The sequence below is a fragment of the Notamacropus eugenii genome, chromosome 4 (genome assembly GCF_028372415.1).
Source record: "Notamacropus eugenii isolate mMacEug1 chromosome 4, mMacEug1.pri_v2, whole genome shotgun sequence".
In the NCBI taxonomy this organism is placed as follows: Eukaryota; Metazoa; Chordata; class Mammalia; order Diprotodontia; family Macropodidae; genus Notamacropus; species Notamacropus eugenii.
Genome location: NC_092875.1, coordinates 459,703,678 through 459,727,605, shown reverse-complemented (window position 1 = coordinate 459,727,605; position 23,928 = coordinate 459,703,678). Strand labels below are relative to the sequence as shown.

Genomic DNA, 23,928 nt, shown 5'->3' with positions numbered 1-23,928 from the left:
CAGCAGCAAGCAGCTTGCTATCCTGGATGATGCTGTGAAATTTTATAAATTTCAGTATGATAAACATTCTTATCAATAGTTCAATTTTTCCCAAACTGGAGTGCCATGCTTGTTAAGGCCTTGTCAGAATATAGTAGTTAGCTGACATGGCATCCTGGTTACTAAAACCTTTCTGTGTCTTCCTTTCTCTCTCTCATGCTATTCTGCTGGCATAATCCACTGAAACTAGATAACACAACGTACCAGTTTGTTTTAGGCTGGTTCATGGTACATAGATTTGGTTTTTCTGTTTAAATTTACAAAATTCATTCAATTCATTGGGCTCTATTTAATTCAAACTTAAATGCTACAAAATATGGCTGTATTTCACATTTCTGTCTATTCTTCTCCATTAAGCAGCCAACTCTTGACATCCTTCCATAAAAAGGAGAGCATTTGACCACCAGATTTAGAGAACAGCCCCTATTCTGTTCAAATATAACCTCAGGCTAGGTGAATTGTGAAGATTTTCTTTGCTTGTTTATTTTATGTATACTTATGATAAATTACTTAGCTATTTAACATGTGCTGGTTGTTTTGAAAATAGTCTCACTCCTTTCAAGAGTGAGCTTGATGAATCATACTGAATTTGCCCAGAGAAAGCTTTCTGTAAGTAATTAGAAACAACCGGACCAGACACTGGATGTGGAGCCTTCCTTATAAAAGGTAGAAGAAGGAAAGACAGAGTCAGGTTTCCTCCAAAAGAGAGACAAGAGATGAGCGCATTTTGTTCTCTTCAAGAAGCAGACTGTCTTGACTAAGTAGTAAAGAAGTACTAATGAGGTATTTAAATAGGTGAATGTCATGGTCTGGCACCTCCCTCAATCAGCAGAAAACTACCTTCTGTAGCTCCCGCAGTCAGTCTTAAATTAGTTGCCTGATGCTCAGAGAATTTCACTGCCTTTCGCTCTGTCTTAGAAAAGGTGTCAAAGCTGAGGCTTGAATTCTAATCTAGTGGTCTTTTCACCATACCATGCTGTCTCCTTTTTTATTTCTTTTTTATAGCTAAAAATAATCTCGAAGAAGGCCATTAACAGGGTAAAGGCCAGAGGAGTTCCCTGAATATGAGTCAGTATAAATGAACTAAATCATAAGAAATAAAATGATATAGGTACCCTCACAATTTTTCCTGCTCCTATTTGAAGACCAAACAGGAAAATGAGATTTCTTTTTTTTTTTATTTTAATTAAATTTATTTATTTAACTTTTAACATTCATTTTCACAAAATTTTGGGTTACAAATTTTCTCCCCTTTTCTCCCCTCCCCCCCCAAACACCAAGCATTCTAATTGCCCCTATGACCAATCTGCTCTCTCTTCTATCATCCCTCTCTGCCCTTGTCTCCGTCTTCTCTTTTGTCCTGTAGGGCCAGATAGCTTTCTATACCCCTTTACCTGTATTTCTTATTTCCTAGTGGCAAGAACATTACTCGACAGTTGATCCTAACACTTTGAGTTCCAACTTCTTTACCTCCCTCCCTCTCCACCCCTTCCCTTTGGAAGGCAAGCAATTCAATATAGGCCAAATCTGTGTAGTTTTGCAAATGACTTCCATAATAATTGTGTTGTATAGGACTAACTATATTTCCCTCCATCCTATCCTGTCCCCCATTACTTCTATTCTCTTTTGATCCTATCCCTCCCCATGAGTGTCGACCTCGAATTGCACTCTCCTCCCCATGCCCTCCCTTCTATCATCCCCCCCACCCTGCTTGTCCCCTTATCCCCCACTTTCCTGTATTGTGAGATAGGTTTTCCTACCAAAATGAGTGTGCATTTTATTCTTTCCTTTAGTGGAATGTGATGAGAGTAGACTTCATGTTTTTCTCTCACCTCCCCTCTTTATCCCTCCACTGATGAGTCTTTTGCTTGCCTCTTTTATGAGAGATTATTTGCCCCATTCAATTTCTCCCTTTCTCCTCCCAATATATTTCTCTCTCACTGCTTGATTTCATTTTTTTTTTTAAGATATGATCCCATCCTCTTCAATTCACTCTGTGCACTCTGTCTCTATGTATGTGTGAGTGTGTGCATGTGTGTGTGTGTAATCCCACCCAGTACCCAGATACTGAAATGTTTCAAGAGTTACAAATATTGTCTTTCCATGTAGGAATGTAAACAGTTCAGCTTTAGTAAGTCCCTTATGACTTCTCTTTGCTGTTCACCTTTTCCTGGTTCTCTTCATTCTTGTGTTTGAAAGTCAAATTTTCTTTTCAGCTCTGGTCTTTTCATCAAGAATACTTGAAAATCCTCTATTTCATTGAAAGACCAATTTTTCCCCTGAAGTATTATACTCAGTTTTGCTGGGTAGGTGATTCTTGGTTTTAGTCCTAGTTGCTTTGACTTCTGGAATATCCTATTCCATGCCCTTCGATCCCTTAATGTAGAGGCTGCTAGATCTTGTGTTATCCTGATTGTATTTCCACAATACTTGAATTGTTTGTTTCTAGCTGCTTGCAATATTTTCTCCTTGACCTGGGAACTCTGGAATTTGGCCACAATGTTCCTAGGAGTTTCTCTTTTTGGATCTCTTTCAGGCGGTGTTCTATGAATTCCTTGAATATTTATTTTGCCCTCTGGTTCTAGAATCTCAGGGCAGTTTTCCTTGATAATTTCATGAAAGATGATGTCCAGGCTCTTCTTTTGATCATGGCTTTCAGGTAGTCCCATAATTTTTAAATTGTCTCTCCTGGATCTATTTTCCAGGTCTGTTGTTTTTCCAGTGAGATATTTCACATTATCTTCCATTTTTCCATTCTTCTCTCTTTGTTCTGTGATTTCTTGGTTTTGCATAAAGTCATTAGCCTCCATCTGTTCCATTCTAATTTTGAAAGAACTATTTTCTTCAGTGAGCTTTTGAATCTCCTTTTCCATTTGGCTAATTCTGCTTTTGAAAGCATTCTTCTCCTCATTGGCTTTTTGAACCTCTTTTGCCAATTGAGTTAGGCTAGTTTTCAAGGTGTTAATTTCTTCAACATTTTTTTGGGTCTCCTTTAGCAGGGAGCTGATCTGCTGTTCATGCTTTGACTTTATGTCTCTCATTTCTCTTCCCAGCTTTTCCTCCCTCTCTAACTTGATTTTCAAAATTCTTTTTGAGCTCTTCCATGGCCTGAGCCCATTGGGTGGGCTGGGACACAGAAGCCTTGATTTCTGTGTCTTTGCCTGATGGTAAGCATTGTTCTCCCTCATCAGAAAGGAAGGGAGGAAATGCCTGTTCACCAAGAAAGTAACCTTCTATAGTCTTATTTCTTTTCCCTTTTCTGGGCATTTTTCCAGCCAGTGACTTGACCTCTGAATATTCTCCTCACACCCACCTCGCCTCCTGATCCTCCCAGCCAGCACTTGGGGTCTGAGATTCAAATGCTGCTTCCAGCCTTAGGGCTTTTGGCGGGGGCAGGGCTGCTATTCAGTGTGAGATTAAGTTCAGGTGGTCAGGTTGGGGCAGGGCCACCTCTCAGGCTCAGTTCCCTCAGGGGGTTTATGCACAGACCTTCCACACTGGATCCAGGCTCCTGCCCCCTTGGGGAGCCCCGGTCTGTAGCCGCCTCTCAGCTTCTACCTCCCGGGGCGGGGGGCCTGAGTTATGGGGGGCACCCCACTCCCCTCTCAACCCACCAAAGAGACTCTCTCACCGACCCCCATCACCTGTGGGTGGAGGGACTTGTGCGGCCACTGGAGATCCCATCCCTGAAGCCTGCTCGGATCTGTTTCTCTCGGTGCCGCGGCCGCAGCAGGTCTGGGCTGGGCTCCGCGTCTGCAACGCGATGGACCTTTTGCGAGAGGTTTGCAGGTCCCTCTGTGGGTGGAGGGACCCGCGTGGCCGCTGGAGATCCCGTCCCTGAAGCCCACTCGGATCTTTTCCTCTCGGTGCCGCGGCCACGGCAGGGCTGCACTCAGCTCCCAGTCCCGGTGCCCAGTCCGCAGCGCGAAGGACCCCCTGCGAGAGGTTTGCAGGTCTCTCCGGAACAGAAATCTCCCTCGCTCCAATGTTCCGTGGCCTCTGGGTGCAGAATTCGCCATGAGTTACTTCCCTGTAGCCGTTCTATGGGTTGTGGGTTCGGAGCTATGTGTATGTGCATCTTTCTACTCCACCATCTTGGCTCCACCCCCCGAAAATGAGATTTCTAACATCTCTCACTAAGTCTTGCTAACGGAGGGCCACCTGTCACAACTGTCAGAGATGATAGTTGTGTAGACATGTGGTTTCTTACTGGTTTTTCCAAATACAGAAGAACTCCCTGTGAGCTGCTCCAGGATGTCACTGGGACACTTGTAGGTATGGAATGAGATCAAGCTGCCCTGTCAGAGTTGCCAAGTGATAGGAATGTGTGCAGGAGAGGATGAGACGGCTGCTCTGGCAACTTCCGGTAGGGAGGCAGCATTGCATGTTGTAGCTTAGTTTACAAAGCACTTTCACATATAGAGCTTAATTTTGGAGAATAAAGGCCTTCTCAGAACATCACACTGTTGTGCTGTTAGAAATCTTTAGGGAAACAGTTACTAGTGAATATTTAGAGTATGTATTAGTGTGGGTATGTGTGGTTCTGTACATACATACATAGTTTTATAGGTAGGCTTCACAAGTAACAGCATTTCTCCAAAGTTGTGTCATGCCTAATAGCTTTCTGTGTGTGCATATAATGTATTATATTATATATTACATATTATACATGCCAATGGAATCATAGAATCTCAGAGACAGAGAAGACCTGCCTTGGCCATTGAATCCAGTTCATAACTACAGCAAGAATGCCCTCGGTAACATCCCTAGAAAGAGAGCGTCATCCCTTCAAACCTTCAGCAGCAGACGAAGTAATGAAGAGAAGTAGGAAGTCAGTGTTGCCTGGCAGGCCCAGCTCTCACACTGTGTTATGAAGATCTCAGGCAGAGATTATACTTACGAAGCAGTAATCCCACAAACCATTTGGTGTTTGTTAATGAGTATTTGTGGGATGGCACTGGATTGGGGAAAGAATAGGTCTAGGAAATGCGATCCTGTCTGCCTCTGGGACAATAGGTGTGACCTTGTAGTCAAGCGTGTCCATTCTAAAATTATAGTCACTTCTTCTTATTGTCACGGTTACTCAGGGGACAGCACAGAAAGTGTCTGCAAACCAGTTTTAAGGATTATGTATTAAGTATGTATAGATTGATGACTAATTATGCAATACTGGAAGCAATGGCATGGGAAGTGATTCAGATCCACACAGGGAATATTCAGGAAATTCATCCCTGAGCAAATAATTGATAATTGCGGCTTCCAGGAATGTGTTTCACAATTCAGCCTGTTCTTTTTTCACTCTGTTTGCCCCTCTTCAAGTCTTCAAGTATCATGTTCAAAAGTTGGGAAACAGAACCGTAACAGCACCATCAGGCTTGTGGGATAAAGTCTGCCAACACTCCAGGTCCATTGCGTGTTCCTTTGCTCAACAGGAACCAGATAGTAAGAGAATTACGTCAGTTTGGCAACTATGGATCCAATGTAGTTTTCCTCTTAATGGGAGCTAAAGCGCTTCATGAGCGCTCTCTTTGGCTTTTGGCCTTCCATACAAGTCCAGCCAAATACAATGTGAATATCACAACAAATAAATAAACTAGATGGTGGCCTGTGATAAGCAGTGGATTTTAGAGCTGGCATCTGCCTTGGGAACACTGTGAACATCTGGATCCTAAACATTCATTTTTGCTGTGGTACTCCAGAACCAGTACCTTTGTCACGGGCCTTGTTTTTGTAGGTGATGCAGTCCTATCATCCATCCCATATTTCATCCCACGTTTTGATTTGGCCTCACACAGAGCTCAAGTCCCAACTCTGAGCTTTCTTCTTTTCGTGGAGGTCATCCTTGGGAAATATTTGTTTTTTCTGTATCCTGCAATGCTACCCATTAGAGAAATGGATGAAGTGTGAGCTCTGTGAAGGCACTTTGTGCTTGTGTCCTCCTCATTTAGTGCAGTGTCTGTCACATAGTAGGCTTTTTATAAATTCTTGTGGATCAATTGATGGAGTGAACTTTGAAATGAATGAAAAATAGACCTAGATGTTCACATATATGCATATAGATATACATGCATGTGTGTGTGTGTGTATATATATATATATATACGTTACATATAATATACATATATATGTATGTAGTTTTTACTTAGATGAAAAGGTCCATCTTTACAAAGTGAACCAGTAAAATTGCAAAGATGTTGGTGTTCAACTAACAGCTAGTTAAAAGGCAAATCAGTCATTCATCATAGCACTGTAGAGCAACTTCCCCAGGATAAGCCGTTCCTTTCCACAAAGCTTGTCTTTGATCTGTACTATTCATAGTTAATTAGATGGTGGCAACATAATTCTGATTACAGGTTTCAAAATTTTCTCTGCATAGTGAAAGCAAGTAAATACAACAAAGAAATCTCAGCCATTATTCTACTTAACATGAAGCCATCTTTTTGTGCTGCTGACACGTTTCTGAGAAGGAACATTGCATTCACTTTCTTTGAACAAGGTTTTATTAATAATAATAACTCACCACTTTGAGTTACACAAAATGCTTTGCTTACAACAACCTTATGAGATAAGATTTCATGGCAGCTAAGTAGTATAATAGAGAGAGCGCTAGGGCCAGATTCAGGAAGACCTGAGTTTCAAGAGAGTCTCAGATTACTAGCTGTGTGACCTTAGGCAAGTCCTGTAACCTTTGTGTGTCACAGTTTCCTCAGCTGTAAAATGGAATTCATAATAACATCTATTTCACAGGGTTGTTGTAAGGATTAAACGAGAAATATTTGTGAAGCTCTTGGCACATTGCTGGCACATAGTAGGTGCTGTGCAAATGCCAGGTGTAGTTATTGTTATAACTTCTCATCAGGAGGAAATTTCAGTGTTATGGGAACTGATACTCAGAGAAGTTAAGAGATTTGCTCATTGTCACACAGCTAGTGTCTAAGCAGGGGTGAGGCCATATGTGGCCCTCTAGGTCCTCAAGTGCAGCCCTTTGGCTAAATCCAAACTTCACAGAACAAATCCCCTAATAAAAGGATTTGTACTGTCAAACTTGGACTCGGTTAAAAGTCCACACCTGAGGACCTAAAAGGTCACATATGACCTCAAGTCCCCAGGATCATCCCCCCCAAGGCAGTATTTGACTCTAGGTCCCTTGATGTCAAAGCTAGAACTGATTCTAATAGGACAGCAACATGCTAATTCAGATTTACAAATTCACTTTCAATTCAACAAAAATTGCATGCTATTTGCAAGGTACTGTATTTGTTCTAGAGATACAGAAATGAAATAAAGCAGTCCCTGACCTCAAAGATCTTATGTCCTGCCGAAGGAATGCAACATTTTTATAGGTAATTTCACCTGAGCTGAGCCTTAAAGAAAGATAAGGATTCTAGAAAGCAGAATTGAGGAGGCAGTATAGTATGATTCAGGCATGAGAGAAGGGGGGGCAGCTTTTTTTTTTTTTTTTTGCACTTAATACTGTTGGGTGGGGTCGCAGCCTTTACAAAAATATAGAGTGGAAGATGGAACACCAGTTTGGGGGACAGCAACCAGGCTAATTTGTCTGGAATGTGCGTTGTGTGAAGAGGAGTAATCTGAACTGATAAACTGGCACTAGACCATAAGGGGCTTTAGGTTCCAAGCTGAAGTGCTTGTACTTTATCCTACAGGCTGTAAAGGAAGCCACCCAAGGTTCTTGAGCATGGGGACTTATGTGTCAGACAAGGCAATTCCTTACCATTTCATCGTTTATTTCTTGAGGACCATTAATGTATAGGCATGGTGCTACATTAATCTTTTGATACCACACATGAAAATCTTCATGTGAAAATAATCACTTATTTAATAATTATACAACCCTTAGAGAATCTCAAGTGACCGAGGCCCTGAATGGTTGGAACTTGAACTGGGCCTTAAAGAGTAAGGTTGACCAGACTCGACCAAGGCTATAAAGCATTTCAAATGAAGACATTTGCATAAAGTCTCCATGTTCACCTTTTAACTGGACTGCTGAGTCTCCAGACGTTGATTCTGCTACCTTTTGCTCCAGCGCTTCTTAAGCCTGGACTGTCCCTCAGTCACTCTGGCTCCTTTCTCCCCTTGGTGAGCCCTTTCCTAGGCCTCCATTTTGAGGACCCAGGCTGATGCTGCTTCATTCCTCTCCCATCTGTGCTTCTGAGTCTCCAGACCCTGCCTCCACCCCCCCAGATGGATGCCTTCTTTCCTCTCCTTCCCCCTTTCCTTTTCTTTTCCCTTTACCCACTGTCCTTCACAAATCAGTAAATAAACATTTATTAAGCCTCTACTATGTGCCAGGCACTGCACTGAGGATACAAAGAGAGGCCAGACAGCTCTGCCCTCCAGGAGCTTACCATCTGATTATTAGAACACAGGCATGCCCTAGCTTTTTTACTTCAGTTTGGATCCTCAGCACTTGGCATAGTGCCGGGCACACAGTACACAATTAATGCTGGCTGCCTGCTTCCCTGCTATCCAAAGAAGCCATGCCCATGCCCTTGGAGCACAATGACAAAGCCATGCTGATTGAAGTAGAGTGTCTGGGTTAGACAGGAGAGACAGCCAAAGGAGGAGGGGGGGCTCCTCAGCTAGGGAGTTACCTTGAATGTCAGGATGAGGAGTTTTAACTCAGAGAAGCATCCTTAAGAGTAGTAAAAGTAACAGTAAAACGAGAGGTCAGTCCAAATCCTGGCTCTGCTATTTACTTATGGCTTTGGTTCCCTTATTTTATCTGTCTGGGCCCCACGTTTCCTCATTTGTAAAAGAATAGGAATTAAATTAAATGGTCAGGGGCGGGTGGGTGGAGGATGCTGGGATCCTCTGACATGGCCCAGTAAGAAGTGGAAGGCGTTTTTAGGACCGTTAGCCGGAGTATGACCCACTGCCCGTGGTGTTTTAAGGTTAATCTGCAAGATGTGTGTAGAGGAGATGGGAAGGGAATTCAGAGACAAGGAAATACCAAATAAGAGGCTATTCCATGCTCTCGTTAATTTCAGAAGACCTAAACAGCTCAATTCAATAAATCAATCAAAAGTATAGACTAAGTTCAAACAAGTCCTAAATCGATATTAGAAGACTAAGTCCTTTGATTGTTGGATAAAGAGAACACATCACATCTTTGGACTACATATAAAAACTACAAACTAAATCAGTCAGTTATTTGAGTGGTGGTCAGATCTAGCGGTGGACACCTAAAAGACAATTAGGGGATCATCCTTTTGGGGTGAGTGTTGGGGAAGAGAGAATCTGTGTCTATGTCTCTTTCTGTCTCTCCTTTCCCTCCCCTTTCCCCTCTATCTGTCTCTGCCCCTGCCTCTGTTTCTGTCCCTTTCAGTCCCTCGTCTCTCTCTCTCTCTCTCTCTCTCTCTCTCTCTCTCTCTCTCTCTCTCTCTCTCTCTCTCTCTCTCTCTCTCTCTCTCTCTCGGTGGGGGTGGATGCGTGAGTCTGCCTCTGTCTGTCTATGTCTTTCAGTCCTCTCTATCCATTTTTCTGTCTCTCTCTGTTTTTCTATCTCTGTCTGTCTCTGTCTTGTCTCTCATGCTCCCACTGACCAAGTGATGACTTATTAAACTTTGATGAATCTGAGGTTCTCATCATCGTTAGGTAGCAGTGTTCTTGAAGTATCAGTGGCTCATGGCATCACCTGCCTCCATAGGTGAGAAACATTGAAAACAAACTAGACCCACAAAGAAATGAGAGTTTCAGGCAGTTATGACCTCTTGAGAAAGAAACATATGGACTATGGATTCTACTTAGGCACCATCTGTTGGGGTTGTCGACCTGAAAGTTTGGTTAAAGAGGCAAATAGGCAGGGGAAATCTACAGGGCCTAATAGAGAGCTGTACCTAAACAGAACTTCATGAGGTCTCTTCTCTACAAAGTAAGAAGAGGGAGCTGTGAGTTACCCCCTTGCCCTCAGAATCCTTGGATGTGTGCTGTCTCACCACAATTTTAATACACGGTCAGGCCCACTGCCCAGAGAACGGGTAGGTGCAAAGGGATAATGCACCCACAGTTTGGAGGGATGGTTTGTGAGATCGCTGTTCTACCTTCTCAGGACATCCCTTTCGTAACAGTAAATGAAGTTCAGTTATCTGATGGTTAAGGGGAAAGTGTTAAATGGAGTCTGAGCAATAATAGTACTAGACAGCCAAGGCCTTCAGAGTTACTCCTAGAATCTGGCACAGGAGGGAATAAGGCTCAGCACTGGGCTAAGCACCTTCTCTAATCTCACTTGGTTCTCACAGCTCTATGGGGTTAAGTTGCTTTTATTATCCTTATTTTACAATTGAGGAAATTGAGACAGAGATTAGGCGACTTTCCCCGGGTTACACAGCAAGGCTGTGAGACTGGATATGAACTCAAGCGTTCTTGACTCCAGGCCCAGGGATCTATGCACCATGCCACCAGCACCCTCTATGTAGTAGCTGCCATCTAGGGACCACAGCCACAGCCTGTTAGAGCAAATGCAAATTCATGAGGTAGCCTGGGGGGAGACTCAGCTGTTGTAATATAGTTCTGATGAGTGAATGAATGAATGAATGAATGAGCATTTGTTGAGCTTTTTTTTAAATAAGTCATCCTGGAAGAAAAGAGACCTGTCCTCAAGCCAGGAAGATCTAAGTTCAAATCCCAACTCATGTAGGAATGGTGTGATCTCAGGCAAGTCTCTTTAGAGAGGGCTAAAGGGCTCTCCAGAGGTGTCAGATCCACTGCCTGTGGCCAGAACCAGATTAAAATGTAATTGGAAAACATTTAACAGAATAAATAAAAATGCAATACCACCTAATGTTAATTTGTAGTTTTCCAAAGCAATATGCAACCCACAGTGACCTGTTTGTGTTTGTGTTTGGCCCCCCAGCCCCCACTCCGCCCCTGCTCTGCGCAGTTCTCTTAAGACTCAGAAGCTACAGAAAAAGATGCAAACCAGCCCTGGCAATAATCCAGTCAGACTCGTGTTCAGAGGGGAGAGAAGGCTAAAGTACAGACACATCTTCCTTTCTTTCATTTCCACTGATTCTGACATGGAGCTGTTTAATAATAGCACTAAGGGCTTTGGGAACTACACTTTCTTTCCCAGGTCTTCATTTGCTGTGGCTGCTGAGGAGGCAGAGGCCACAGTGCCAATAGAGATAGCTAGAGGAGCTGGGTCCCTCCTGGGCTTCCTCCCCAGAGCATATCAGTAGAGGCCAGGCTTTATGTAGGGGCCGTGGCCTGAAGGGCACAGCTCCTCAAGAGGCTTTTGGACACAAGGTCCTAGGTGGCTACCCCTATCAGGACCTAATAAAGGGTATGGTCATGGTGATCGGGTTCCTCCCGCACCCACATACCTTACTTATATGGAGTAAGATCTAGGACAATTGTGGCATCACTGGGAATTATGTAAAAACAAGGAATTCTAGTCTTGGATGAAGATCCAGAATTAAACTCATTAATACCTTACAGTTGAAGATACTAGTTGCTTCTTAAATAGCCAGTTTCCCCTTAGTGTTACTTAAATCTTTCCAGTTAATAGAAGATCATTGTGCCTCCTCATAATCCACCCAGTGATTTCCAACTTGTTGTAATGTCTACCTTGAATAACCTATGAGGTCCACAAGTCCCAAATTTTGAATTAGGTACAACTTACCACTCATTTGTGTTGTTGTTCTCCATCCAGATATAAATTTAATAACTCATAATTGTTGGTCCAATCACAGCACCGTATATTGAAACTTTTTTCTGATCGTGTTCTGTATCATTAGAAATAATTTCTCAACTCACTTCCTTATTAGAAATAATTTTTCTTGGTTAGATCCCCAAAGCTTTGTTTACAAACTCTACTCCACTATAATAGATATAAGTATTTTGCATGTCCCTCCTCTCTGCCTCTTTTTAAAACTCTATGGACCAATTGCATATTCTGTGAAATATTTACATGTAATTTGAATTATTATCAATAGATAAACAGAATTTCCCAAGGTCAGAGAATGAGGTGAACAAGATGGAGGCAGGGGAAGAAAGAAGCAGTTCTAAGATAGCATCAAGCTAATTTTATACATGAACCAATGCTGGGCTGTCATGGAATCAGAGAATAACAAGACTGGCACTGGCACCAGCCCCTCCAATTGCAAACTTATTTCTCATTATATTTCATGACTTCAGAGACTGACTTTTACTCTCTCATTTTAGCTACTTTTATATAACTGTTTGTATGCTGCCTCTCCCCACTTAAACAAGCAGCTTCTTGAAAGTAGAGACTGCTTTTTGCTTTTATATCTCCAGCAGTTAACATAGTACCTGGCACAGGCTGACTTGTTCAATCATTTCGGTCATCACACCGCCATATGTATTTTCTTGGCAAAGATACAGGAGTGGTTTGCCATTTCCTCTCCAGCTCATTTTACAGATGAGGAAACTGAGGCAAACAGGATGAAGTGACTTGCCCAGGGTCATACAGCTAAGAGGTGTCACAGCCTGGATTTAAACTCAGGTCTTCCTGACTCCAAGCCCAGTGCCCTATCCACTGCACCACCTAGTCTAATCCTAAGCATTAGCCCTTACAACAAGAATTTCTTTGCTTCAGGATTTTCATTCTGTAGATTGTATCTTTCATGTGGAAAATAAAATATGTAGGATAACTTTTTTTAATTCATTCTAGAAGCCTATAGAATTCTGTAGGTTGGCGCTACCTGATGGACCTACTTCAGGCTATTGTCACTGGCTTGGAGTCCTTTTCCTTATTCATTTGAAAATCACTTTAGAATCTTAGATTTAGAGTTTGAAGGGGCCTCATAAGCCTAAGCCTCTCATTGTGCAGATGGGGAAACTGAGGTTCAGAAAAGATAAGTGAATTGCTCAAGGTCACACATGTCTTAATTGTCAGAGGTGGGATTTGCATTCTGAGCACCTGACTGCAGAGCTAGAGCTCTTTTTTTCTTTATTAAACTGACCATTCATGTGTGTAGGGGAGGAGTTTTATGGAATATGAAAAGAACTTCTAAGAATTCTGTTTGTCTAGCTTTTTATTGAAGTGATTGAATTCTTTGGAGGAGGTTCGGAGGCAGAAAGAAAGCAACTTTAAAGTTGTTATAGATTTTTAAAATATTTTAATGTCATGTTTTCTAAATTGATGACAAAAAGTAATACATGTAATTATATATTTTTTGGTCTGCGCTGTATCATTGTGTCTCCCTCTTATGTAGTGTGTATTTAGATATTTAATTATATAGTCCTATACGTATGTCTGTGTTGATTCTGTTAATTTTAACATTTAAACTCCTGGAGAATAGTGTCAGCTCTGCTTACCTTGCATTAATTCCTGTGATATTATCAATGATTATGCCCAAGAGGGAGATGGCAATAGCATATGGTTTACTGTGGGGGGTAGGACAGAGCAAGCAGGCCTAGTAGCAGCCAACAACTATGTAAGGAGTCTGCAGTCCATGGACCCCAGGAGAGCTTCAGAGTGACTTTTTGATTAATCTGCTGAAAGACCCAAAGAAGCCCTAGGTACCCTTAGTCACATCAAGGAAGTCCTTTGGGGATTCTGTCTTAAGTATATTGAATAATAACAATAACCTAATTCCAGTTATCTCAAAAGTGGGAGACAAGGCTGTTATCCTGCAGACAGGTTAACACACAAGCCCCTCATAGGTGGAATTGAGCTGCCTTTGTTGCCACCTCCAATCAGCACTAATGATAACAACTTATTACCATTATGTGTTCATCTTCTCTGGTGTTTCATCATGAATGAAAGCAACTGTGGGTCCTTGAAGGCTCTGCCCGATTAGTGGAAATTCTGGCTATTCTTAACTCATTTGGAAAGGCTGGATCACAGGTGCAATGATGGGCAGGTCTTTGTAGTATCTTTGGAGCAGCCTAGATAAATTTGAAAAGGTTCATCACCAAGTTGACTGTAGAGTGATTTTTATTTTATTTTTTTGGCCACAACAACTCTGTGAGATCATCTATTGGATTATAAAAGGGTTACAATGTATATCAGTGGTATCTTAGACCACAAGGACCTTCTGATCAAGAAGTCACAGAAAGGGACTTCTTCTTTTTCCTCACACCTTCTGATTCCAAAAATCTTGGGCCCTAGACTTTTCAAGGCAAAATTGGGATAAACAAGGGAAAAAATAGAAATAGTGGAAAAAGTCTGTTTTCCCAGGGTTTGACAAATTTACATAGGCACCAAAGTCTCTCCATTGCTGTAGAAATTGTAGTCACCTGAACCTGAATTTAAATCAAGATAGTAAATGAAGTTGTATATTTCCCACAGTGAAATCTGGGGTAATGATACCTTACCATTGATTACCATGAACTTGGTTTTCCTTTGTGTTAATGCCTTACGTCAGTAGCTTAACAGTTGACAACTGACAATGAGGAGAATGCAGAGCTAAGCTTATTTTGTTTCTATTTTGTCTGCAATGGAAAATGACCTTTACATTGGAATTGGTGAAACAAAAATAGCTAACCACGGAGTTGATACCTGAGATAAATGAGGAGATAGTAAGAGAGTACTGTGTTGCCCTCGATGAATTCATCAGACTAACAACGTTGTCTAATCCTGAACAAACTGACAGATGAAATTACTAAACCTCTCTCAGTGGTATTTGAAAGATGTTGGAAAATGGCAGCAGTACTATATAAAAGGGAGGATGGGCAAGGATTGTCCCAATTTCAAAAAATGGAAAAGAACAGTGTGCCAACTGTGGGTCAGTAAGCCTGATGTGGTTTCCTGTGAAAATTTTAGAAGGGGTCATTCAAGAGATGATTAACAAACATTCAGAAAAGGAATCAGTTATCACAAAGAATCAGCATGTCTTCATCAAGTGACGTTATTGCCAAAGAAACATTATTTCCCTTTTGTTGTGTAACAAAATTACTAAATTAATAGTTGATGGGAATTCTTTGGCTATAGGTGACCCAGATTTTAGCAAAACTATTCATGAAGTATGTCATATTATTCTTGTGGAGAAGATAGAGAGTTTTGGATTTGACCAGAAGTCAGCAAACTATGACCCAAGAGTCAAATCCTCCTACATCTTGCTTTTGGTATAGCCAAAAAGTTAAGAATAGGGTTGGGGTTTTTGTTTTTCATTTCAGTACATTAAAACTTTATTTTAGAATGTAAAAAAAAAAAAAAGCACATTTTAAATTTGCTGACTCTACAAAAACAGACCACAGGCCATATTTGACCTGTGGGTCATAGCTTGCCAACCTCTGAATTGAACTATAATACTCTCGGTTGGATATAGAATTGGATGGACGGCCAGACTCAGGAAGTTGTTAATTGTTTAATGTCAGCATGGCAGGCAGTCTTCAGTGAGTCCCCCATAGGGAGCTCTGCTTGGTCTGGTGTTGTATGACATTGTCACCCATGACTTAGAGGCAGAGGTGGCATCCTCATCAGATTTGCAGATGACACAAAACTTGAAGGGATACCTAACAAAGTGAATGATAGGATAAAGCTCTAAGGGGATCCTGACAGACTGGAGCATTGAGCTGAATCTAATAAGAAAATTCAATAAGGGTAAATAAAAAATTTTGAACTTGGCTGCCAAAAATCAGTTTCATGATAAGGAGAAGGAAGAGGTACAGGTAGTTAGCAGTTTTTTTCTAAAAAAGATTTTTAGAGGCTCAATATAAATGGCAGCCAAAAACATTAATGCAGTCATGGGCTACATGAAGAGGGGCATCACTTCCAGAAATTGGGAAGAGATATTCCCATATTTCTCTGGTCTTGTCAGACTCCCATCTGGAATATTGTATTCTGTTCTGAACACCATGGTTTAAAGAAGGATGTTTACAAGCTGGAGTGTACAGAGGAGGTCAAACCATGTTGACTTGAGCCCATAACATGAGGATTGGTTGAAGATATTGGTTATGTATAGCCTAAAGACAAGACTCAGGGAAGCTAGGTAGCACAGTTGATAGAGAACTGGGCCTGGAGTCAGTAAGAGCCGAATTCAAATCTAGACTCAGACGTTTACTAGCTATGTGACCCTGGGCAAATAATTTAACCTGTTTGCCTCAGTTTCCTCATCCATGAAATAAGGATTAGCACCTACCTCCCAGAAATGTTGTGAAGGCAAACAAAGATAATAAGTATAAAGTGCTTAGCATAGTAAGAGCTCAGTGATGATAATGACGGTTGGTTAGCTCTCTTCTAGTACCTGAAATGCTCTTGTGTGGAGAGGGGATTAGGCTTGTTCTGTTGGGCTCCTGAAGGCACAACCAGAAACAGTGGGTAGAAGTTGCATTTAGGTTTGAGGTCATGAAAAATTCCTAATAATTAGATGTACCCCAAAGTAGAATACCCCTAAAAGAGGGGGAGTTCTCCCTCCTGGGAGGTCTTTGAGCAGCAGCTGGGCAGTTCTCATCATCATGTTACAGTGGCATCTCCTTCACCAAAGGCCCAGGTCCCTTCCAACTCAGAAATCTGTAATTCTGAATTGTGACCAAAGCTCTGAAGTTGCTACTGTCTGCGGGCCTAAGATGGAATTTTGTCAGTCTGAGGTCACATATATATCATGCCATCAGGGAGACCATCATGTTATCACACAATTAATGAAAGGTTTGAGAATCTTGCCGCCATCTTGAGGTGCAAATGAACACAACGCAGCTGTGTCTGCCCAGACAACACACAGAAGTCTTCATTTCAGCTTTGTGTGATTCGTGGCTTTAGAGTAGAAACAAATTCAATGGAAAAACAGTTAGAGGTTGGAATAAATAAATAACAGTTCTAGGTTTCCTTCACCTTGCTTTACACTTGGCATCTCATGGAGAAAAACTCTTTCTTCAAAACTCTTCTCCAAGCCTGAGTAACCAACTGGAATTTTCTTTATTTTCATTTCTAAACCCTCTAGATATTTGTTTCCATGGCTCTTCATTTGAAAAATAATTCTGTTTTTTTTCTTTTTTTTTTTCTTTAGACCTGAGCCTTCACAACTTCAGTCATCCAGCAAGAAACCCATGCCATCTGAAAATATGTCCTTAGAAACCTTAAAAAACAGTAGTTCAGAAGACCCTTTTGAAGATATGTGACTGTCTCCAAAAACACTTTGATGATATTTGACTATAATCTTTTTTCTTTTTGTCTTAAACTTGAGTACAACTTGACAGTGGCTATTACACCTTATAATGTAATTACATAGGCAGCATTGAAACAATTGTGCTGAATGGATTACACATGTATCAGATATGATTTCCTGACAGTAGCTCATTATTCTAAGCTGTTCCCGCCCACACTCCTCTAATTACACCAAATCTCAAAGTCTCTCCAAAACCTGCATCTGTTTTATAAAGCACACATATGCTCTCTATGCAGTCTGTCTAGCGCACTATGTAAGTTGACTTTAGAAATAGGATCAAGAAACTAGTCTTAGCAACTGAATTTCTGATTTTTCCTCCAAGTATTCCCAAAGATAAATATAGATGTTTCTGGTTGTGTTTTTTTTTTTTTAGTTGAGGGCATAAAACATGATACTCACCTATTTTTAGTATGTGGTTACACATCCAAAGCACCCAATAATAAAATTTCTGATACCTTAAAGAATCAGTGTCCTTTGAAGAATACATTATTTTAAATATTTTATTCCTTTCCTATAAAGACAAGCTTAGAAAAAAGCACCTAAGGAAGGGAAAGTGGTACCTTTTATGTTACTTAAGTGGAAAGAAGCAAGTCTATCAGGGTTAGGTGGTAAAGGTCGCAAATACCTTCTGGAATTCCCAAGGCCAAATAATCCTATATTTGCAAGTGAAATGAGATAAGCTGTTAAAGCCCATTTCCTTAAAGAAGCGTGTTGAAAGAGTGAGAGTTCACCAAAGAGTGTATGTATTTGATGCAAAGAAATAAGTTCTTCAGAAAACTCAAGTATCTGTTTTGCTCTGCTCAGTTATATATACAGTAAAAACTTACCATAGCATTGAGGTCAAGGAACAAAGAGGACATCCATGTGATTGGTTTTGGGGGTGAGAATGAGAAAGGAACTCTATATGTATTCTGTACCCTGGGGACGAGAGCTAACCAAGCTGATGGGAGAGCAAAGCATTTTTAAACAGAATTTTATTGTATTTTTATTTTTTTGCCCAGAAAGCTTATTTTGGGAGGAGGGGAAAAAGAAAACATAAAGTCATACTCTACTTAACTACATACGAGCCTTGCTCTTAATGTGATCAACTATGAGTATGAAGTTCCCAATAATTCTGGTTTGTCACCAATCCTGTTACCGAAAAGACCAAAAAAACCTCATTTGAGTAAGGTTTCATCCATGACAAAACCCTGCAATATGAATTTAATTCAACACTTTAAGCATAAGAATACAAGATATTATATAGAACCTGAATTGTCAATTCACTTTTTTGGTGAAAAAAAAGTCTGTCACCTACACATTTATGTTATTAGCAACTCACATTTATTTAGAGCTTCAAGATTTTTAGAGTACTTTATAGGAATTTCCCATTTAATATGTAGAAATTAGACGACATTAGTAGAAGTCTTGGAGTCAGGAATAATAATAAGAGTAAAAATAATAGCTAAAATAAATAGCTAAAATGAGCTGGAGAAGGAAATGACAAATTACTCCAGGATCTGTCAAGAAAACTCCAAATGGAGTCACAAAGAGAAGGACGTGGCTAAAACAATTGAACAACAATGAAGATTTCCATAGTGGTTTAAGGTTCGCAGAGCACTGATAACTAGTATATCCTTTAATCCTCACAACAGCCTTGGGAAATAGGTACCAGTTTACAGATGTAGAAACTGAGGCAGAGATTAAGTGACTTCCCCAGGGTCCCACAGCTAGTAAATGTCTGAAGCTGGATTTGAATTCAAGTCAGGTCTTCCTAACTCCAAGACTGGAACACTATCAGCTTTGCCACCGAGCTGACTAGCTGCTGTCTGCAGAACCAGGTTCACATCATAGCTACAATGCCTACTAGCTATGTGACCCACAACATGTTAATTAATCTCTGTGAGTTTCAGTTTCCTTATCATTAAAATAAGAATAATGCTTTTTTGTACTATTTACCCAGAAAGTATCCTTTAGTTCTTTTGGGGGTATGTATTTTTTAATTTTTAAAAGTTAATTTAAAATTATATTTTTAATTTTAACTTAATAATGACAAGATTTTATAATAAATAGTTAAATAGTATAAATTTACATTCATGAGGAATATTAAAAACATTCAACTAAAAAACCCCCCAAACCTGCTTCTTCCTGTGACTCACAACCCTGACATTTTTGTAGTGGGGGGGAGCAAAAAAAATCCCAAGCCCTCCCCAAACCAAATGATTTTAATTCACATTTTGTCTCTACACTGGACCCAGTAGATTCCAGTTGTGAGAGTCACAATTCATCTTTTCCACTGAGAGATGTTTTTCTGTGTTTCTTTCCCTTCCTCTACATCTGTGACAACTTCATCTAGTTTTGAATCTTCTGACCTGCCTTCTGTTCTATTGTCTTCCTGGCTTCAGGCTCTTCTTCCACCTTTGCATCACGGTCAATGTAAAGAGCTATTTAAGTATGAGCAATCACTATTTGGAGATTTTAGAGAAAATCAAATTTTGTTCATTTTTTTAATTGAATCTGTGATCTCAGCCCTGAGAGATTTGTCAGTTCCCACCAATACAGAAGAAATGTAGTCTATATAATTTAGTTATATTGTGAACCTTAGTGAGGTGTCTTAGGCACTGAAAGGTTGTGACATGCCTAGGGGGTCATAGCCAGGATGTAGCAGAGGCAAGACTGGAATCCAGCTCATTCTGACTCTGAGGCCAGTTCTCTCTCTGTTCAATTAGACTTCCTATTGTATTACTTGTTAATAATTCATTATTATTTGTTAATAAAATTATTATAATTAATTATTGCTAAGGGCTTGGTTGACTCTTGGCTTGACCTCAGGTCCCTATGCATATGGGCCAGTGAGTTTTCCCCTTTCCAATGGCCTCAGACTAAATATCTAACCACAAGTAGCTTGCCAAAGATATAAATGTGCCCTTATGGTCAAGTAGGACCAGGCAGGAAACTGTAGATTAGTCACCACCAGCACCTCTAATAATAACTAACTTTTATCTAATGCCATGTGCTAGGCACTGTGTAAGCATTCTAAAGTTATTATCTCATTTGATCCTCACAAAAACCCTGCTTTTTGAGCTATTACTACCTCCATTTTACAGATCAGGAAACCTAGACAGAGGTTAAGTGACATACCTAAGGTCCCACAGCTAAGTATCATATTTGAACTCAGGTCTTCCTGACTCCAGACTTGATGTTCTATCCACCACACTGCTGAGTTGCCTCATTACAAGACGAGGAGGAAAAAACTCAAACCATATATCCTCTGTGCTAGTTGAATTCTGAGAATAACCTCATATTCAGCTAGATGAAAAATATTATTATTTTTATTTATAAATGATAAAACTATGTTTGAAAAGCATACCCAATCATTTATAATATTCTTCAGAATTTTTCCATGAGAGGATTTGTAGTCTCTTCCATACTTTGTATTTTAAAAAATGCGAGATAATGAGTTTATATTATTTGCCCAAGATTACCAAGGAAAACAATAATATTAATATAATATTATAATAATATTTAACAGAATTTGATTTAAGAAATAAATAAAATTCTGTTATTGAGATTCATACATTCTTAGTGTCCACCTCATTATTTCATTTCAGTCATACAAGTTATTAAATGTATAGTATAGTAGAGAAAGCCTTGGCCTGGGAGCCTGGGTTCTAGAGTCATTATTTAATCCTGAACAAGTTCTTTCACCTCTCTTGACCTCAGTGATCAAACAATATGAAACCTAAGTTCCCTTCCAACTCTACCATCCTCTGATTCTCATTCTCTCATTCACAGACATAAATACTACCCAGAGAATGCAAGAACCTAGCTCATTCTGACTCTGAGGCCAACTCTCTGCTTCACTAGACTTCCTATTTTATTGTAAACAATTCATTATTAATTGTTAAAATTATTATAATTATTGTTGAAGGCTTCCTCCGTTGGACCTCAGATCCCAGTGCGTGTAGCCAGAAAGTGTTTCTTTTTCCAGTGGTCTGCAAGAATGTTCATTTCTACTCAGTGCAACATTTAAGCAACAAAGTATTTGTTACAGGTAGATATTGACTTATTTGAAATTTACAAAGAGTTACGTTGAAACTAGTTTGATTATACATAGTGTTACCTTAACAATAGCTGACTGCCCAAAAAATACCTTGGAGGCAATGTATGGTGGATGGAGTACTAGACTCAGCATGAAAAACTGAGTTCAAATCTGGATTCTGATATTTGTCAGCAGTGTGATCATGGGCATTTTGCTTAATGTCTTTCACCAGAGTAGTGAGGATCAAATAAGTTAATACAGGTGTCCCAAAAGTCTTGCTACAGGTTTAAGCTATGAATATGTATAGGTACGGTAAAACATTAGTGAATTATTATAATCTCATTTAATTCTCCCAACATTAAGGTAAGTACCAACAATATTATTTTTCCCATTTTACAGATGAAGAAATCAAGGTTTAGAAGGACTCCATAACTTTCTCTAGTCTCACAGCTAATGAATAAAGAATGAGACTTGAAACCATATCTTTCCTGACTTATATGTATTATAGTACAGTGCCTTTTCCTCTGTAGGCCAAGATTCAAAATGATGGCACTACTAGACATCAGCCAGATGAATAATAAAGCCTAGCCTTATATTACTCTCTTTTATTCACATTCCCACCTGGCCCCACTTGACACCAAGGCCATGAGCTACTTGTGATTAGAGATTTAGTCTGAGGCCATTGAAAAAAAGGAAAATTCACTGGCCCATGTGTACAGAGATCTTAGGTCAAGCCAACAGTCAACCAGCTACTCGATAATTGTAACTTATTAATAAATTATAATAAATGATTAACAAGGAATCAGGCATCTAGTATAGCAGAGAATGACTATACAATAGTTTTATTGGTTCTGGCCAAGATTATATTTTGTAACCCTAAGAAATAAAATATCTAACATCTGAATTTTTTTATCAGAGCTTATTATCTATAAATTATGAAATCCAAAGAGGTAGTTAATACAATTTTGCTGTGAACTATTGGTTTTGTATCCAAGTGCAATATAATTGCCACAGGCTTATTGATAGCTGTTGCATGATTTAAAATTTTTCACTGCTTATCTAACAGCTTCTAATGAATGTTTTTAAGGGTACAGATTTTCATTTGCGAAGTATTTCACTTACATGAAATGATTATTTCTGCATTTTAAAGAAATGACATAGAATTTCGTATGCAATGTAATAGAATTAGCTTTCTGATGTTTTCATTGACTGAGAACTAGACAAAGCCTTCTTAAACCTCTTGGTTCTTAGTGATCTTTTTCTCTCCAAGTATTTGGTATTTACTTACCTGATTTTTTCTTTCTTTATTTTTAGTTTTCAACATTCACTTCTACAAGATTTTGAGTTCCAAATTTTCTCCCTATCTCTCCCCTCCACCCACCCCAAGGGATCATGAATTCTAATTACCCCTTCCCCCAGTCTGCCTTTCCTTCTATCACAACTCTCCCTTCTCTGATCTCCTTCCCCTCTATTTTCTTGTAGGGCAAGATAGATTTCTATAACCCATTGCCTGAATGTCTTATTTCCCCATTGCATATAAAAACAATTTTTAACATTTGTTTTTAAAATTTCTTTCTCTTTCTCCCTCCCCACTCATCCTCATTGAGAAAGCACGGAATTCAATATACGTAATACATGCGTAGTCATGCAAAACACTTCCATAACAATCATGATGTGAAAGTATTTCCCAACATCCTATCCTGCCTCTCATTTATTCTGTTCTCTCTTTTGACCCTGTTCCTCCTCAAAAGTATTTACTTCTAATTACCCCTTGCTCCCATTTGCCCTCCCTTCTATCATCCTCCCACCCACCCTCCTGCTTATCCCCTTCCACCTTTCTGTAGTTTAAGTTAGATCTTCAAATCAAAGTGAGTGTGCATGTTATTTCCTCCTTAAGCCAAATCCAATGAGAGTAAGGTTCACTCTTTCCCTCTCACCTTCCCCCTCTTTCCCTCCATTGAAAAAACTTTTTCTTGCCTCTTTTATGTGAGATATAATGTACCCATTCTATTTCTCCCTTTTTCCTTCTCCCAATATATTCCTCTCTCACCCCTTAATTTTATTTTTTAGATCTCATTCCTTCATATTGAACTCACCTTGTACCCTCTGTCTATATGTGTATAATCCCCCCAACTACCCTAATACTGAGAAAAGTCTCAAGAGACACAAATACTATCTTTCCATGTAGGAATGTAAAATAATTCAACTTTAGTAAGTCTCTTATGTTTTCTCTTTCCTGTGTGCCTTTTCATGCTCCTCTTGATTCTTGTGTTTGAAAGTCAAATTTTCAATTCAGGTCTACTCTTTTCTGCAAGAATGCTCAGAAATTCTCTATTTCATTGAAGTTCCATTTTTTTCCCCCTGAAGTATTATACTCAGTTTTGCTGGGTAGGTAATTCTTGGTTTTAATCTTATCTCCTTTGATCTCAGGAATATCATATTCCAAGTCCTTCAATCCCTTAATGTAGAAGCTGCTAGATCTTGTGTTATCCTAATTATGTTTCCACAATACTCAAATTGTTTCCAATATTTTCTCCTTGACCTGGGAGCTCTGGAATTTGGCTACAGTATTCCTAGGATTTTCCTTTTAGGATTTCTTTCAGGAAGTAATCAGTGGATTCTTTCAATATCTATTTTACCCCCTGGTTCTAGAATATTAGGGCAGTTTTCCTTGATAATTTCTTGAAAGATGATGTCTAGACTCTTTTTTGGATCATGACTTTCGAGTAGTCCCATAATGTTTAAATTGTCTCTTCTGGATCTATTTTCCACATCAGT

The 23,928-nt window shown here is 39.7% G+C and overlaps 1 protein-coding gene across 5 annotated transcripts in view; it reads left to right on the top strand.

Annotated features, from left to right (window-relative positions):
- The window catches only part of XRCC4 (X-ray repair cross complementing 4), a 426,434-nt gene that overhangs the window by 345,398 nt on the left and 57,108 nt on the right, over positions 1-23,928 (top strand). For 4 of the 5 annotated variants that reach the window (XM_072606221.1, XM_072606218.1, XM_072606220.1 and 1 more), the window contains exon 8: positions 16,971-17,590. The exons of the other annotated variant lie outside the window; for it this stretch is intronic. In XM_072606221.1, the coding sequence (XP_072462322.1) occupies positions 16,971-17,082 (112 nt within the window). In that variant the 3' untranslated portion in view covers positions 17,083-17,590. Of the gene's footprint in view, positions 1-16,970; positions 17,591-23,928 lie in introns of those variants that run through there. 5 annotated transcript variants of the gene reach the window in all.